Source organism: Passer montanus, unplaced genomic scaffold (genome assembly GCF_014805655.1).
Source record: "Passer montanus isolate IOZ18808 unplaced genomic scaffold, ASM1480565v1 scaffold5, whole genome shotgun sequence".
Classification (NCBI taxonomy): domain Eukaryota; kingdom Metazoa; phylum Chordata; class Aves; order Passeriformes; family Passeridae; genus Passer; species Passer montanus.
In genome coordinates this window covers 14,957,888-14,973,644 of record NW_024369929.1, presented here as the reverse complement: position 1 = coordinate 14,973,644, position 15,757 = coordinate 14,957,888, and the positions used below count along the sequence as shown (strand labels likewise).

At 44.1% G+C, this 15,757-nt stretch overlaps 1 protein-coding gene across 1 annotated transcript in view; it reads left to right on the top strand.

The window, feature by feature from the left end:
• ADAMTS17 (ADAM metallopeptidase with thrombospondin type 1 motif 17) overlaps positions 1-15,757 on the top strand; it is a 154,056-nt gene that overhangs the window by 63,337 nt on the left and 74,962 nt on the right. Inside the window, exons 9-10 of the mRNA XM_039723597.1 lie at positions 14,172-14,312; positions 15,586-15,736. Of these exons, the coding sequence (XP_039579531.1) occupies positions 14,172-14,312; positions 15,586-15,736 (292 nt within the window). The remainder of the gene's footprint in view (positions 1-14,171; positions 14,313-15,585; positions 15,737-15,757) is intronic.

The following is a 15,757-nucleotide window of genomic DNA, read 5'->3' as shown; positions in this document are numbered from 1 at the left end:
CTTCTGGAAGCCATGGAGAAATGGAGGGACCTCTGCTAAAAATTCTCTCCTTTTATCCTGGGGTTGTAGCATTTAGGTGCATGATGTAGAAGCTGAGAAACTGTTTTGAAAGAAAAAATGCCAACAGCCCTCTGTCTTTTTCAGAGCAGCTCAGTACAGTCTAACCCTTCAACTGAGGACTCTACCAGTGGAGGCAGCTGAGTGTAGTTTCTGTCCTGGCTGATTTTAAACATTCATCCTATTAAAAAAAAAAAATCTCTCACCTGGACTTCTTTTCCTTTTCTGTGTTTCTCTGAGTTAGTCCCACATTTATCAGACAGGTTCTGCCAGACCTGAATTTCTGTGGAACATTTTTCTTTGTTGGTGTTGCAGAAGTACACTGATGTGTCCCTAGGTTACTTCATACCTCCCAAAAGGCATGAAAACCAATGTTAACTTAAGTTGTAGAATCAAACATGCAGAAGCACAAAGTCTCAGTTTCAGGGTTATCCAGACAACTTCAGTTCTAACTCTGCTCCCTCTGTACTGCAAATGAGGTCAGACTTCTATTCACAGGGTAGGATTTCAGCATGTAGTTAAAGACTTTACTTAAACACATGCCCACAGGCATCTTATTCACTCCTGTGAATTATTATTTTACTATAAGTGAGCTCTTGCGAAGAGGTGCCCATCCTGTGTGTCTGCAGGGTAACTCCAGTTATGGATGGCTCAGGGATGTAGCCTGTGGCTGCCAGGATCTGTCCAGTGGCTGGATAAGCCTCTCCAGTGGCAGTTTGGGTGTAGATGCTGCCTTGTGTTGGGGAGCTGTGCCTTCATAAACCCTGTGTGGCCTTTCTGACCATGCTGTGTGTCAGAACTCCCATCTCTGCATTTGGCGTGGTGGATAATCAAGGTCAGTTGGATCCCAAGGAGCCCTGGAGCCAGGGGCAATCCCATGCAGGCTTCATTCTTGCAAGCTCAGTATTACTGACTTTGCTGCACCAGAACTTCCTGAGTAGCTGGAGAGTTGCATTCAGGCAGTGCCTGCCCAGCTCTTTTCTCCTGGTGCCAGAATCCCCTCTTGAAATCTCCCAGGAGCTCGTAGCAGTTCCAGTATGTTGCAGTCTCAGGAGTACTGGGAGGGACTGGCTGCTGTGCAGACATACCCTGGGGCTGGCCAGAAATGCTGGCAGCAGTCCGTACCCACCCTGGAGTTGCTAATTTTATTTTCTGCCATTCGTGTTGTAAATCTGTTGAGGAATGTCTCTCTCTCCGTGTTCCCAGGCTCCCTTTTCGTGCTCCCCTCCTCCCAGGTTTCATTCTTCTTCCACAGATAATTGCAAGCACATTTTCACAGTTAAGTTGCCCTTCTCTGTAGAGCTCCAAAGGACATAATGGAACACTGCCTATTTCATCATATGTGCTTGTACCTCACAATGGTGTGATCTAAGCAAAGCAGTTATTTAATAACAGGTTCTGGTTCAGAGAAAGAAGAGGTATATCCTAAAATTTCAGGAGATGCTTCTTCCACTTCTGGTAACACACTGAGGGGTCTGTTTTAGATAAAACAAATCATTATGATGTACCTTAGTAGCTTAATAATAACTTTCTGAAAAGCATATCCTAATTTAGTCAAAACGAAGCAGAGATCAAAGACAGGTTTACATATTTATTTTTTTTTTTTAATCAGTGGGGACTTCTGCCAGCATGGATGATTTTGATTTGACCTGGGGAGGAGGTAGTGGTGGAGCAGCACTACACAGAAAGTGTGTTGGCCCACTGTAAGGCAGTCCAGGACACCTAAGTTAATTTGAGTCCCAGAAATAGAAGCTCCCTGTGGTATTGACCTTGTCTGGGCAGGTTGTTTTTGCAATGGCAGTGGGATCACGCAGAGAAAAATTTTTTAAAAAAGAAAATAACATACAAAAATCACACAGAGAAAAAGAATATTGGGGAGGAGAGATGGAGAGGTTTGGTAGTAATGTGCTCTGGATAGGCCTCAGTTGGGGTGTGTTTTTTAGTTTTATGTAAAGCTGCAAGATATTTCTAGGTGCATTTACTGAATTTGCTAATCCTGGCATTGTGGCAGGGTACCTTCCCTCTGTCATGGTTATCTGTTTCACCTTTGTACCATCCAAATTTGATAGTTTATTTACAGTACTGGAATGTAATAACATTGGAACTGGGCGTGGGAATCTCCACGTCCCGTTGCTTTCTGCACCCTTGTGGCAAACATTAGTTCTGGGCAAGGGTTTATTGCTGCTTTGTGAAGGATCTCTGTGTAATCCCTAGGGAAGCAACATTCCCTTGCAGTCCCTCTAATTTCTTTGTTTTTGAGCATCTTGTACAGCTTTACTTAACATAATAAAACTGCACCAAACAGGCGAACGACAGCCGTTTAGAAACACAATTTTTGTTTAATCAATAGCTTTGTAGCTTTGCCAGCTCTGCCTTTCTTTTTGAAGGCTTACTCTGCTGAGTAAGCCACGGCTGTGTTAAGTAGCTGGGCCGTAATGATTTGGCAAACCTTGCATCTGCTTCCTGCCATGAGGGTTCTGGTTTCATACTCCACTGGCTTTGCTGGCAGCAGCCTGGTGCACCCAGTGACCCAAAACATGGGGACAGTACAAGTCCCCATTGTGCAGCCTCCCACTGCACACCAGCACAGGAAATATTAGGTTTGTAAGTGCCATTTACCAAATAATAATTTGTTTTTTTACAAGGGCAGTGATCTAGATGAAATATTTACTTTTCCACTAGCTGTTGGGTTCCAATAGCCTGTAACCCGTGCTGTCTGCCTGGCCTGCTGAGTTCAACAGGTTCCAGGTGAAAATGACTTCCCGAGCTGGGGAAGGTGATAAATCCCAGGCTGTCACTTGGAAAAGCCTTTGGTAGTAAGTCAGCAGCAATGCCAGTGGAAATGTTGTTGCCTCTAAAAATGTGGCTCCCTTTAGCTGTTACGTCAGTGGAAGGCTGTGCTGGGGTGGAACAGGGTTGGCTGCCTCTTGGCCAACAGTTGTGTTGGGAAATAAAAAAAGTTTACTGGAGAAATGAAGTAAACAGGCCTGCTTTGTTCTCAGTGATCCCTTTCCATTTGCAAAATCCTGCCTACATCAGATGCCAGGCTTGTTTCCATTGCTGGATCCAACCCAGCAGGGAGTTTGTTGTCTACATCTTTATTTGAACCCCAGTTTACATAAAAAAGGGGAGAATAGCCCACAGTTTTCTGCTTTTGTTTTTGCTTAGGTAAAACAAAGCAAAGCAAAAGGAATCTGATCATAATGATTTGCTCTCAGTTGCTTGAAAAGTTTCCTTCCTGCTGGGCTCTAATTAGCTCAGGGCATTAGAAATGAATATTTTTCACTGTACCTTCTTTCTGTGCTCCAAAGCCCATTGGGACACTCATGGACCACATTTTATCCACATTTGGGACAGTTTGACCCCTCAGAAGTTTCTCATGTCCACTCTCTGGTAGCTGTTTCTCACCTGCCAGTGACAGTCCAAATCCTGCCTGGCTCTTCCTGCTCCCTGCTGGGCTCCTTTCCTCCCACCCTGCTGTTTGCCAGCATCACTCCAGAGACAGCTAATGAAGTGACAGCTTTCTAACCTAGCTTTTAAATACTCATTTTAATTGCACACAGTAAAACTAGGCTGCAGGATAAAGAAATGCTCCCTAGAAACAGTTCGTGCTGCTTGGTTCAGGTAGTTTCTGTACTTAGGGAAAGTGTCTTTCCTTCACAGGAAAAGCACAGCTTCCTTTCTTCCTCCTGAAAACACAACCAGCAGCACTTTTCAATGGGTGAATTCTTTCCTGTCTGGTTCCTCCTTTATCTGAAGTAAAGCTGCTTGCTGTGTAATGTGGGGTAGATTTAGTCCAAGAACACAGAACACTTCCCTACTATCCATCATGAGTCACCATGGTCAGAAGTGGTCAAATTTTGATAAAAGTGCAGATTGCCTGCATTTAGTAGCTTTAAAGAAATGCTGCAATCTGGATTTTCCCACAGGAGCATTATAATGACTTTGCCATCAGCTTTCCTGCCTGTGTGCACAGCATCACTTCCCATCTCCTCATTTAAAGTATCACCTCCACTGTGTATTTATTTTACCTCTTTCTCCTGTATTTCACTGCTATTGACACATTTCCAGTACTAATTCAGATATGATTCTGAGGGCTTTCTCCAGTCAAAGAAAAAGCAAATTTGTTTGCTTAGGAAAATATATTTTCTTTTTATATATTAAGTACTACCTTCCATACCTGCAGCTCCTTCTGAGCTGTTTATGGTGTGTGTTGAAGTAACTTCACCAGGTTTACCAAATGTGTGATTGCAGGAGCTCCTCTGAGCTCAATGAACAGAACAGCATGAGAAAAGCTCATACACAGCTCCAGAAAGCTGTCACCGGTTAAATGACACACACCCTGCACCTCTTATCAGCTAGAGACCCTCTAAAACAGCCTCTTCTCATGAAAATAACAGACTTTTTTGTTTCTCTGTAATTTGTCTTCACATTACCATGTTCCAGCCAAAGTTACTCAAAGCAAGAGTGTCTTTTCAAGTCCCTTTTTGCTTTTCTCATGTCACTTCCTTGACAATATGGAAGCAAAGTAGACTTGATTAGCCCTGAGGTTTGTAGGCAGCCAGGCACACCCACTACCCAAAGAATTTCACTTCAGTATTGGTCTGAACATATCATTGCCAAATTGCTTTGACACCAAGCCATAATTTGCAACATTCCTGTTTGATATCGAGTCTCTCCCTGCTGATAAAATGAGTGAAACTGAGATAACTTGCTGAACTTCTACAATCATTTACAAACGGCCAAGGCCAGGTGGTTCTGGTATTATAAATTATTTTACCAGCTGAACCATTATGAAAAATCCCAGGAGTTTAGGGAGCTGGTGTATGGGAGTGCCACTATTGGAAACAAAATTTTAGAATTGAATCATGTGTTTCCTGTGCAGCTTTTTTCCTAGTCAGTTCTGGTGGGTTTTTCTCATTTTTGGAAGCAAAAGCAAGCCCAGGGGTTTGTTGCTGTCCACTGCAGTCACCTGTTGTGTTGGTGGATCAGTGCAAGAGGGTCACATAAGGACGGATTTCTTCTTGCACTGAGTCTGCAAGCCCACAGTGACTGACAATGTGGACCAAGAAAGAGGATGAAAAATATTTCTGTGAGAAGGACTTCTGCTGCTCTGAGAGCCATAAAACACATACCCACTGCCTTGTCTGGGGACGGCAAAACACTTGATGCTGGTAGAATTTATATATTGCATTTACTTCACACCTTCTTGTCTTTTGATACTGACCATCTCCTCCTTCCCACCTCCAGGGATGGAGAATTCATCTCCCAGTGTGGGGCAGGCAGCCAGCATTCCTGACTCCTCCGGTGCATTCCCCAGGCTGTCCCACTTCCCCAGCCCTCGCCTGGGGGTGGCTTCCTGATGGGACAAAGTGTGGGACATCTGGGTTACTCGTGTTGCACGTATTTATTTGGCAAATATTCCCCACCATCTCTCCCCTCTCCTTGCTTTTCTTTGAAGGGTGTCTTGTGTTGCAGCTCTGCTTTCAGGTTTGGCACTCGGTCATTTAGTGCAGTTGACTGGAGGCTTTCAGTGGTTTCACAGGAGTTTTGGAAAAGTGATTGCACACAGAGATTCCCCTGAGGTTTTCTGACACTCTGAGTGACAGGGCTGTCAGTGCTCACTGAGCTTTTGTCTCTCTTCCCTCGTGGGTGGGAAATCCCACCCAGCTATCCTGGGTTTGGTCTTTTTTTCACCCTACAATTTATATTCCCTTTTCATCTTCTGAGGAAATGCATGTCACATTTTCGGGAGGACTCGTTCTCACCCACTTCAGGCCGTGCTGAAAGCAAACAGCTTGTTACCCTTCAGCTTGTTCCTTCTGCTGTGCCCCAGGGTGCTTTCCAGAAACAAGGAGCTGCAGATGGAGCACAGCAGCCTCTGTGCAATGAGCAGTCCTCCTCTGCCCACCACTGGTTCATTCATAGTCATTGTGCTCCTTCTGCAACAGTTCTCTGTGTTCTGAAACCACATTGAAGCGAGTGAGAAACAAAGAATTTTTTATGTCCAAGAAGTTGATTTAATCGCTTGGAGGGCAAGGAAACAGCTTAGTGCAAACATTTTCATGGAGGCATCTTCAGATCAATTTATTCTTACTTTAGGGTCACAGCTCAGCTGTGATCATGACAAACAGCCAGTGTGAGACAAGTGATTCCCGTAGAGAGTCACTGATCCATGTTGTACAGTGAGTGCTCTTGGATATATTTATATTCAGCTCCTCAACAGGGATTGACTGAAGGAATTAAAACAACCCTTGACTCCTACTGATGCTGTTGTGTCAGAAATCTGCTGTGTGTTGTTGGCAGGTATGAAAGAATGTGTGAGGGTGTAGAAATGCTCTGCATGTGGTTGGATGCCTGCATGGAGATGGGATAGTGCTTTAAGGAAGGAGGAAAGATTCATGTAAGATGCTAAATGGATCTTGGAAAGGAGGGAGTATTGACATCAGAAATCAGAAGGGTGTTTTCCTGAGGTAATGCTACCTCTTCACTGCTGACTTTCTGCCAAATTTATTTGTATATATATTCAGCATTTTGTAGAACTTTGTATTTGGTGGAGCACTCCTTTTTCTGTTGCCTCAGAACCTGACAGCTCTTAGAAGAAACTGTGAAGCTTTTTTTCAGGAAAAGGTTGATGCAGGGGCCACATCCTAGAAATCAGAAACAGTGGAGGGAGGGCCTTGGAATGGTGGATGTTCAGTTGCTTTGCATCTGGATTCCTTCATCTCACCAAAGGTGCTGGAATGCACCAGGCAGTGCCTGTCCTGCTGTGAATCACCCACTGTGAAACAGCAAGGGCTGCTCAGAGAGAATCCCATTATCAAATGTCTGCTGGAGAAAGGAGTCAATGATGTGAGCATGGGATGCTGCTGGGGAGAGGATCCTAAGATGATTCATCCTATTCTTCATGGCCTTGCTCAGGCTTCAGTCAAACCATGTAGAGGTCTGGTGTTTATACCAGTGAGCTTTTGAGTGCAAGGCCACAGTGGGTATCCCTGCTATGTCACTCATGTGCTGTCTGTCCCTTCCATGTCATTCTCATGTGCTTTCTGTCCCTGCCATGTCTGTCTCATGTGTTTTCTGTCCGTGCCATGTCACTCTCATGTGTTTTCTGTCCCTGCCATGTCACTCTCATGTGCTCTCTGTCCCTTGCAGCACAAGCTCAAACTTTGCTGCCTTCCAGATTCCAAGGCAAAAGAGCTAATTCTTTTTAAATGAAAACCATATCATAAAGGGCTGGATCTGTCATGCAGCTGAATAAACCACAGCTTTCCACACTGTTATTCACCATAGGCGTTCGTGTGTTCTCACTCGCTGTTGTTGACTTCTTGGCTGCTTGATGAGTAGATAACCATATAAAATATCTGGTTACTTCATTATTGGAGGGTGACATAAACTTGGTTATGAAAACAAGAGTCCAGTAGTCATGGCTCCCTTTAAATGTTGACTTTCCTGATGAAAAAAGCCCCAAAAGTACAGCACCCATCCTGAACACCCCTGTTCTAGATAACACTGTGTACGCAATGACCAGCCTCAGTTACTTCAAATGCTTTAAGTAGGATCATCTCCCTCTCTTCACTGCTGCTCCCCAAAGTGTTCCTGGCAGTTTCTGGAATAGTCAAAGCATATTTAAGAAATGGTGTTTACATGTTTGAAAAGAAGAGGGTGAAAAAGCCTGCTTTCCATTAAGCCAACGGCCTCAGTGGCTGGTGGTTTTGTAGGAAGGTTGCATAAGATGTTTCCTTGCCTCCTCACTCAGTGAGAGCTCAGCTCACCTCAGCATTTTAACAGGATTTTTTAGTTTGTCCAAGCCTCCCTTGGCCTCATCTGACATCTCTGGCTGTCTCTGCTTCTCTTAGAGGCATCACCTTCCTGGGTCGCCCTCTGAAAGTCACTTTGCCCTGCAGCTCCTATTACAATTCCAGCTCAAATGAGCACCCCTGCTTCACTCCTTCCTCTGTTAATCCTTTATTCTCAACTGATGGAAACCTCATAACTTGCAAGGAGATCAGGATTTTATATTGAAATGTTAAACATGTTGAACCAGTTCAGAAGTAGGCATCTTTCCAGTGATGCAGCTTCAATTTCAAATGTTAATAAAAATTCCTAACATGGAACTCAATTTGGGAGTGGACAGCTCACAGGCTGGATGGTGTGGGGTGCTGTCTCCCACTCCTGGTTCAAACCCAGCCCAAGGCAGGAGCTGCTGAGAGCTGTTGGTGTGCATCCTCTGCTTAGTGATCTGTTTGGATTTGAGTTTAATGGCCTTGTTTAATGTTCTCAGCTGCCAGCCACACACCCTGTGTAACCTCCTTCTGTGTCAGCATCTTCCTTTGTGGTTGACATTGGATGCACTGCAGAGATGGGATTCCCTTCTCAAGCCTTCACTGAGACCTGATAGGAGGTGGGAAGGGGAGGAATTTTGTACTTCATATGGAAAAACAGATGGTATTTGTGCATGTCTAAATAGCTGTCCTCCTGTGGGGCACTGTCAGACTGCCCACTCTGACATGCCACAGCAGGTAAATTACAGCTCCCCCTCCCCTCTCCCACTCTGTGAGGATGTTGTTCAGTCTGCCCTCCTTTTGCATTTATTTTTCTCCAGTGGGCTTTAGAAAGAAATCTTGTGCTTAGTCCTGGCTCTGCATTTCATGCTGGATTACTTGTGGGTGAGTCATGGCAAGCTGGGTCGCAGGGAATGACTTCTCTCATATTCTCTTCTGAGAAGTTCAGAGGTGATATGCAAGGCTGGTGCTGCCTAGCTCATAGCAGCGTTCCCTTGCAGAAACAAAGCCTTCAGGAGAACATCTGCAGGGCAAGGCATGTTACAGGTAGAGAAAACATGCTGCACAGCAATCAAGCAGCCAAAAATGAAAAAACCTTCGTGGTCCCACTGAACTTTTCACTTGGAGCATGAGATATCTCTGCCTTCTCTGTCCCCCCTGTGTTTGGGGTACAGCTGTTGTGGGCTCTTTGCTGAGTTCCCTGAGGCCACGTTGGTCTGCAGGGCTGGCCCCAAGGAGCTCTTCCTATGTAATGCGTTCCTGAGCTTACACAGTTACAGCTCTTGGTGAGTTGGTTCTTTGGAAAGGCTCCTTTGGATTTCTGTCTGTGGGAGTGAGAGACAGCCTGCTGTCCTCATTTCCTTCTTGGCAGCTGGACTTCCTCCCTGCCCTTTGGAGAAGTGGTGGCTGAGGTAAGTGCAGTTGTGTGGAGAGCAATCAATTGTTTGTCATGCATGTTTAATAAGCAGCTGGGGTGACAGCCAGGACACCTTGGGTAGCCTTGATAGCCATGAGTTTCTAAAGTGATCCAGCATTTGACTCATGCTGAGTTATTTGCAGGCAAATGGAACGGTTTGACTTTCAGAGGGAGGTGATAGAGGTGGTCTTACTTCGTGGCATTTCCCTATCTGTGTGTCCTTTTTTTAGGCTTCCCTTCTTTGTATTTCTTTCTTTCAGTTGCTACCCTTTTTCTGAAGAAAAGTGCTGCTGCTGCTGCTGGTATTTTCTAAACTTGCCTCTTGTCCCAACTTCATGTCTCTCCCTGCTGAGGGAGAGTGAATGATAACAGTCCTGGGGATTTCAAACTTGCCTCTTGTCCCAACTTCATGTCTCTCATGAAGAGTGAATGATAACAGTCCTGGGGATTTGTCCAGTGATCTCTTATCAGCCAGAGCTGCAGCTGTTGAAAAGATTTTTCAAGCATCTCCTAAATCACTTTCTCCCAGTCCTCTCACTCAGATTTGGGTTTTTTATTGAGGGTCATAGTGGTTCTGTGAAGATTGTGTACGTGACCTCAAGAACATTGAGGTGCAGCAGTGCACTGGATGCAGTAGGAGGCTTTCCACAGGCTTTGGTGCACTTTGGCTCAGGCTTGTAAAGAAAAACAGGAAACACTGGAAAACACAGCGAGGGTAAACAGAGCAGTTTAGTTACATTAACTGTCTAGAGGAGAAACTCCACGATTTACCCAAACAAACAAAGCAAGTGCATTCGTTCAGCATTGCTGTGGGAAAACAGAGGGCTGATAATTGAGTTTAGCTTAAAAGAATTACACAAGAAATTGGCCAGCTCAGGCCCAGAGTGTAATTCTGGCATCCTGACCCAGTTCTGATTGCTGCACAGGCTTCAGGGAGGCCAGAGCTCCCAGAGACTGCATGCTATTTTTTATTCATAGCAGTGCTACTTTAAAGCCTTGCTCTCCAAAAAAACTGCATCAAAGAGATCTGTTGTCGCTGCCTCCCTGTGACTCCTGATCAGATTTGCCTTGCTGTGATTATGTTAACAGTCAGGGCTCACACTGGTCAGTCAGCTTGTTTCTGGCCCTCACACATGATGAGCCACAGTAGATGTGCTGCAGGACTCCTCCAGTGAGGCCCTGGTGTCTTTGACTGGTAAGCAATGCATTATTTATATTAGGAAAGAAGCTGGAGTGTGAAACCAGAGTCCCAGGGTGCCTACTCTGAGTAAACACTGAATGAGAGGAGTTGAGGAGCTGACAGTCTGAGCTGCCCTTGCTTGCCTTTGTGGAATCTCATTGTCTTCAGGAGGAGAATGTGATGAACTGAAAGGCTGAAGTTTCCCATGGGGTTGGGATGGAGGAGTGACTGTGGTAGTAAGAGCACAAAGGGAAACTGAGTCCTGCTCGTCGTTAATGGCTCTGCTGGCTTTGTAAAGGGTAACAGGCAGCATCTGTTTGTGGCCTCTGATAAAATGGACATTTATGTCTCAGGGAGCACACAGGGCAGTGCAGTGTCGTTTTGACATTGCTACTTCTAATCTGAGAGCTTTTCTTATCAACTCTTTGTTCAAGATCAGTTCATGTAAGAATAGAACTTCCCAAGGCAGAATATTTCAAGAGACTGATTACCTGCTTCTAATTCCACGTGAATTCTGAACAGCAGGTAAGATTAGATGGTCACAAATGAAATGTAAACTATTGATTCAGTTTGCACTGGTGTTTAGTACAAACACACACTGCTCTGTCCTGTTTTTTTCTGTTTAAAGGAGGGGAACTGTTCATTAGTGAAAAGAATCAGCATGGCATTGCATTTACTGCTTGTTTAGGAAAACCTGGTCCCTTTGATGTAGCTGGAGACCCTTGAACTTCAGAAAAGAATGTGTTAGCATGCGAGGGTATGCCTTAGTCCTGCAGGTCATTTAATCATTTTCTCAAGTGAGTCATTGTAAGGTAAAGTAGATGCTGAGAAAAGTTCTGCATTGCCAATTAAAACAGGCTCCAAAGGTGTTGCTGGTTTCATTCTACCAGAAACTCGTCACTGAGAGGCCAGGAGAGGTTGCCTGTGTACCTTGAGGCCAGATCCCAAGCTAGTATAAACTGGCAAAGCTCTTTTGCTTTATACCAATAAAGGTATTCCTTTCAGACTCGATTCCTCTATGCTTGTGACTTTTAAAAGAATTTCTGTTGAGAAAACAGGAGTGATTCAGAAATTGGTAGATTTCCACACATGTAAGAATTGAATGAATTTCAGAAGAAGCCTGTAAATAGCTTGATGTGTGAGTTCTGATTCGTTCTTTATAGAGAACAAATTTTATCTGCCTCAAAACCCCTGCAAAATAAAGCTGAGTAAAGACTGGCAGACTCAGCATTTGTCTTAGGCAAGACATCTTCCATGAAATTAGGTTTAAAATAAAGTCAAGGACAGGAATGTACTAATTAGTAAGTGCTACCCTTGTTTTTTTGCCAACAAAACCTCACTTTCAACATATTTGACAAAAAATAATTGAAGCTAATCAGAAAGCTAAAGCATTTCTTAATTAACAGCTCTAGACTAAACACTAGTCTTTTCTGGAAGGGATAAAATCAGGGATGCTAAAGCCCTTCCAAAGTCAGGAAGATGATTTGTTTGCAGCCTTTTGAGATGGAACACCTGATGTGCCAACCAGAGGGCCATCCAGGAAGCTGCCAGAACAGGAGGGCTGCCAGATCCCATCCCACAGAAAGAGAGTGGAAATCCAAAAAGGACCCAGCTTTGAGCTTCAACACTCTGGCAGTCACAAGGCAGACAAGCTGCAAGAAACCTTGGGAACCTGCCCTGGTCGCCCTTAGAAAAGTTAACAGGATTGCTGCATGCCCATGAGCATTCAAACTGGCATTTTGGGGCAAACTTTGTTCTAGAAGGTTCCTAATAAGCTCACATGCCTTGCTTTATAGTGCTGAGCCCTTCCTTTCCTGACTTTTAGGAACACAATCTTTAGATTTTATTTGCATTGGAGAAATACTGCTGGAACTTTCATCCTAGCATGTGAGGAGTTTTCTCTGTGTGTAGAAACAACATGGGTAAAATATTTGGAATAAAACCCAGGCTCCATTGAAGTCAATGGCAAAACTCCCATTCACTGCAGTGGAGCAGGAATGTCACTCTTTACTATTTTGAAGTTAGAGTTACTAATAGACTGTTAGATTATTCCTGCGTGCATCAAACAAAATGTGCTTGATGTTAATGTTTCTGCAGCGTTCAGAACCCACAAAGGTTTAAAAACAAGAATAACTGTGGACTTCTGAGTCTAAAAATTTCATTGAATGTAGTTTTGATAGAAATAATAATAATGTCCCTGGAGATAAACCTAAAATAATAGACTCCACCATATAATCTTTACTGTAAGCTAAAAATAGCAGAGATGGTGGTTCAATCTAAGCCATAATTATCAAAGTGCTGAAGTGGGTTTTGGTTCATTGCTACTAGAAATGGGTGTCGTGTTTGGGCTCTGAACAGTCGAGTCCCACAACTGGCAAGAAGCAAAGCCAAGAGCACAGTCAGAAAGCAAACAGGAGCCTCAGATTTGTAGGGAAATAGCATGGATTAAACATTATTTAAAGGGACTGCTCCTGGCTTGCTCCAGCCAGCCAGCTGGAGACCCAGTGAGTTCTGTATTTTCAGCCCCAAATTGGTGATGTTTTGCTAGAAGGTGACACTGGCCATAGAAGGCACCTTTCTTCTCAAAGTAATTTTCCATTTCACTTTGAAATTGAAGGAGGAATGTTACTGTTTCAAAGAGTTGTTACTCTGTATGATTCTGAAAAGGGTTTTAATGTTCATTTTGAAGTAGGATGGAAAATCTTTAACTCACTTTCTCTGCCAGGCAGGTTGGTGTGATGGGCTGAGTGTAGGACTGAGTGTAGCAGGTGACCTTGGTCACACCATTTTTCCCTGTTAACAAAGTTTTACCTGCAGAAGAGGAGTCTCACCCTCCTGCAGGGGCAGCAGGGATTTATTCTGAACCTGAACTTGCTGTAGCAGTCCAATGGTGATAGAAAGGTCCTGAGGGGGAAGTTAGATGGAGGTTGAAGTAACACGTTTCTGTTTCTGAGTGCTTTTGGAAATCCTCACTGAATGTGTTTGAATTCCTCTATGTGTTTATACAACACAATCTACTGTTTGTTTGGATGGGTTTTTTTGCTGAGTAGGTCCCATTCTGTCCCTGCTGAGATGGGCATGGGGCAGTCTTGGTGCTTGTTTGGACAGTGCTTGCAGAAATGGGGCTTGGCTTTGCCTCAGGCTCCAGTCTGAGCACTGCTGCTAGAGTCAGAGCCTGATTTAGGTTGGAAGGGCCACTGGAGATCATCTGATCCAACCCACCACTCAAAAAAGGATCAGCCTCAAAGTTACATGATTGTACAATACCACTAATTTAGAAAAATGTTTTTCCTAGCAGCGTATTCCAAATTCACCCTGATGCAAGAACAAAGTAGGCCCATCTCTAGGTCATTCTCTCAGTGTAACTGTAGGGATCCTATCAACTAGATTTGGCAAAGCAATCCAAAATTTTCAGTAAATATTCCAGCAGATATCTTTCTCTGAGCTACATCATTTCTCCAGTTCACTTCTCATAAACCCTGGGAGGAAAGTCCATAAGAAGTACATTTAAAAGTTTCAAACACACCAAACACTTTGTGAAATTAAGGCAATGGATAAAATAAAGGAACCTCTAGTTCATTCATTTAACATGCCCAGGGCAGTACATGGCTGATTGTGTGTTGTAAGTGCAGCTGTTAATTGCTGAGAGTGTCATTGCTGAGGGCAGTGGGAAATGAGAAACCCACATCATAACTTGATATGTTTTTTCTTTTGTATTGTTCTAATCCTACAGCATGGGGATGAGCCACGATGATGATCATCAGCCCTGTGCTGGGAGGTCTCACATCATGTCTGGAGAATGGGTGAAGGGCAGGAACCCAAGTGACCTTTCCTGGTCTTCGTGCAGCCGAGATGACCTCGAAAACTTCCTAAAGTAAGGATTGTGCTCTGTCAAAAATCCTACCAGGCAAGAATCCACTCTGTTGCTTTAAAGTGAAAGTATTAACAACGTTCCTTTTAAAGAAGTATAAATGTGTCATTAGGGTATGCAAATTTGAGTCTGTCTCCGTTGCAATAGCACTGTGAAACTGAGGATTGAAGAGAGGCAGAAGAATTAAGTGCAGTTGTCATTGTGCTGATAACATCTTTTTTGAAGTCCCATATTACCTTTTCTTTTGCAGAAAATGCCCTCTAATTTTTCAATGACAGAAATCTGTGTGTAGGTTGCTTGCAGGAATCTCTGCTTAAAGATGCTGCAGCATTATGCTGTGGCTTTTACTGTCTTGTTATTAAATAGCTTTTATTTTATTGAAACTTGACTTTGCCTGGAGGTTATTCTGATGTGTTTTCTCACTCCTCAATGAGTGTTGGTCTAAAATGGTTCACTGTAAAATTCTTTCCCAATGCATCCATGTTTCAGCTCATCGTATTCTGTTGTTCAGGAAGGATTTCTGTCCTGCTTCTTGTTAAATCTCATAAACTACAGGAAGCACTGGAATTATCTGAACTCTGCAATTCTAATCTTAAACCTACAGTGCAGCTCTCTTACAAACGGTGCCTGGCACAATGCTTTGTGCTAGGAGTGGGCTCAGCATGGAAAATTTCCCACTCTGGGGGTTAGAGGTAGGAAAGAAAGGAAAATAATGAAAGAAAATGGGATATTTAATGCCACAGTAAAGGCATGAATTAGAAAAAGAAGTTGAATCTGAACTCATCTGGTTGCATCTGGCTCCTGATATGACAGTGATATTCCAATTTGTAAAAGATTGTTGTGAAGGCAAAAGAAAAATCTTCTTTTTATTCCTGTAACGGAAAAGAAAAAATGTCAGAATTCAGCTGGGGTGATTGAGGTTAGACATGATGGAAGACTTTCCAGCTGTCATTTCAAGGATAGTGAAGCTTTGGCCTGGATTATCTGAGGGCCAAATTGAGTCTCCTTCAGGTTTCTAGGAACGGTTTAGACAAATGTTTAACCCAGAATGTTGTGAATGTGTCTGTCCTGCTTTGAGGCCTGGGGCCACGGGTGACTTCCCAGGGCCATTTTATATCCATCGCTCTCAATGATTTAGAAGACTTCCAGGGCAAACCCACAGTTTGACACGAGACTCCCTGTCCAAGAGAGGACGGGGCTCCTCTGTGGCAGTGATCTAACACTGCAGTTCAGAGGGGCTTTCCCTTAGGACATTTTTCCTCCCTGCCCTGCCCAGGTCCAAGGTGAGCACCTGTCTGCTGCTGACAGACCCCCGGAGCCAATACTCCGTGCGGCTCCCGCACAAGCTGCCGGGGATGCACTACAGCGCCGACGAGCAGTGCCAGATCCTTTTTGGCACCAACGCCACCTTCTGCAAGGATATGGAGGTAAGAGCTCGTGGGTTGTAG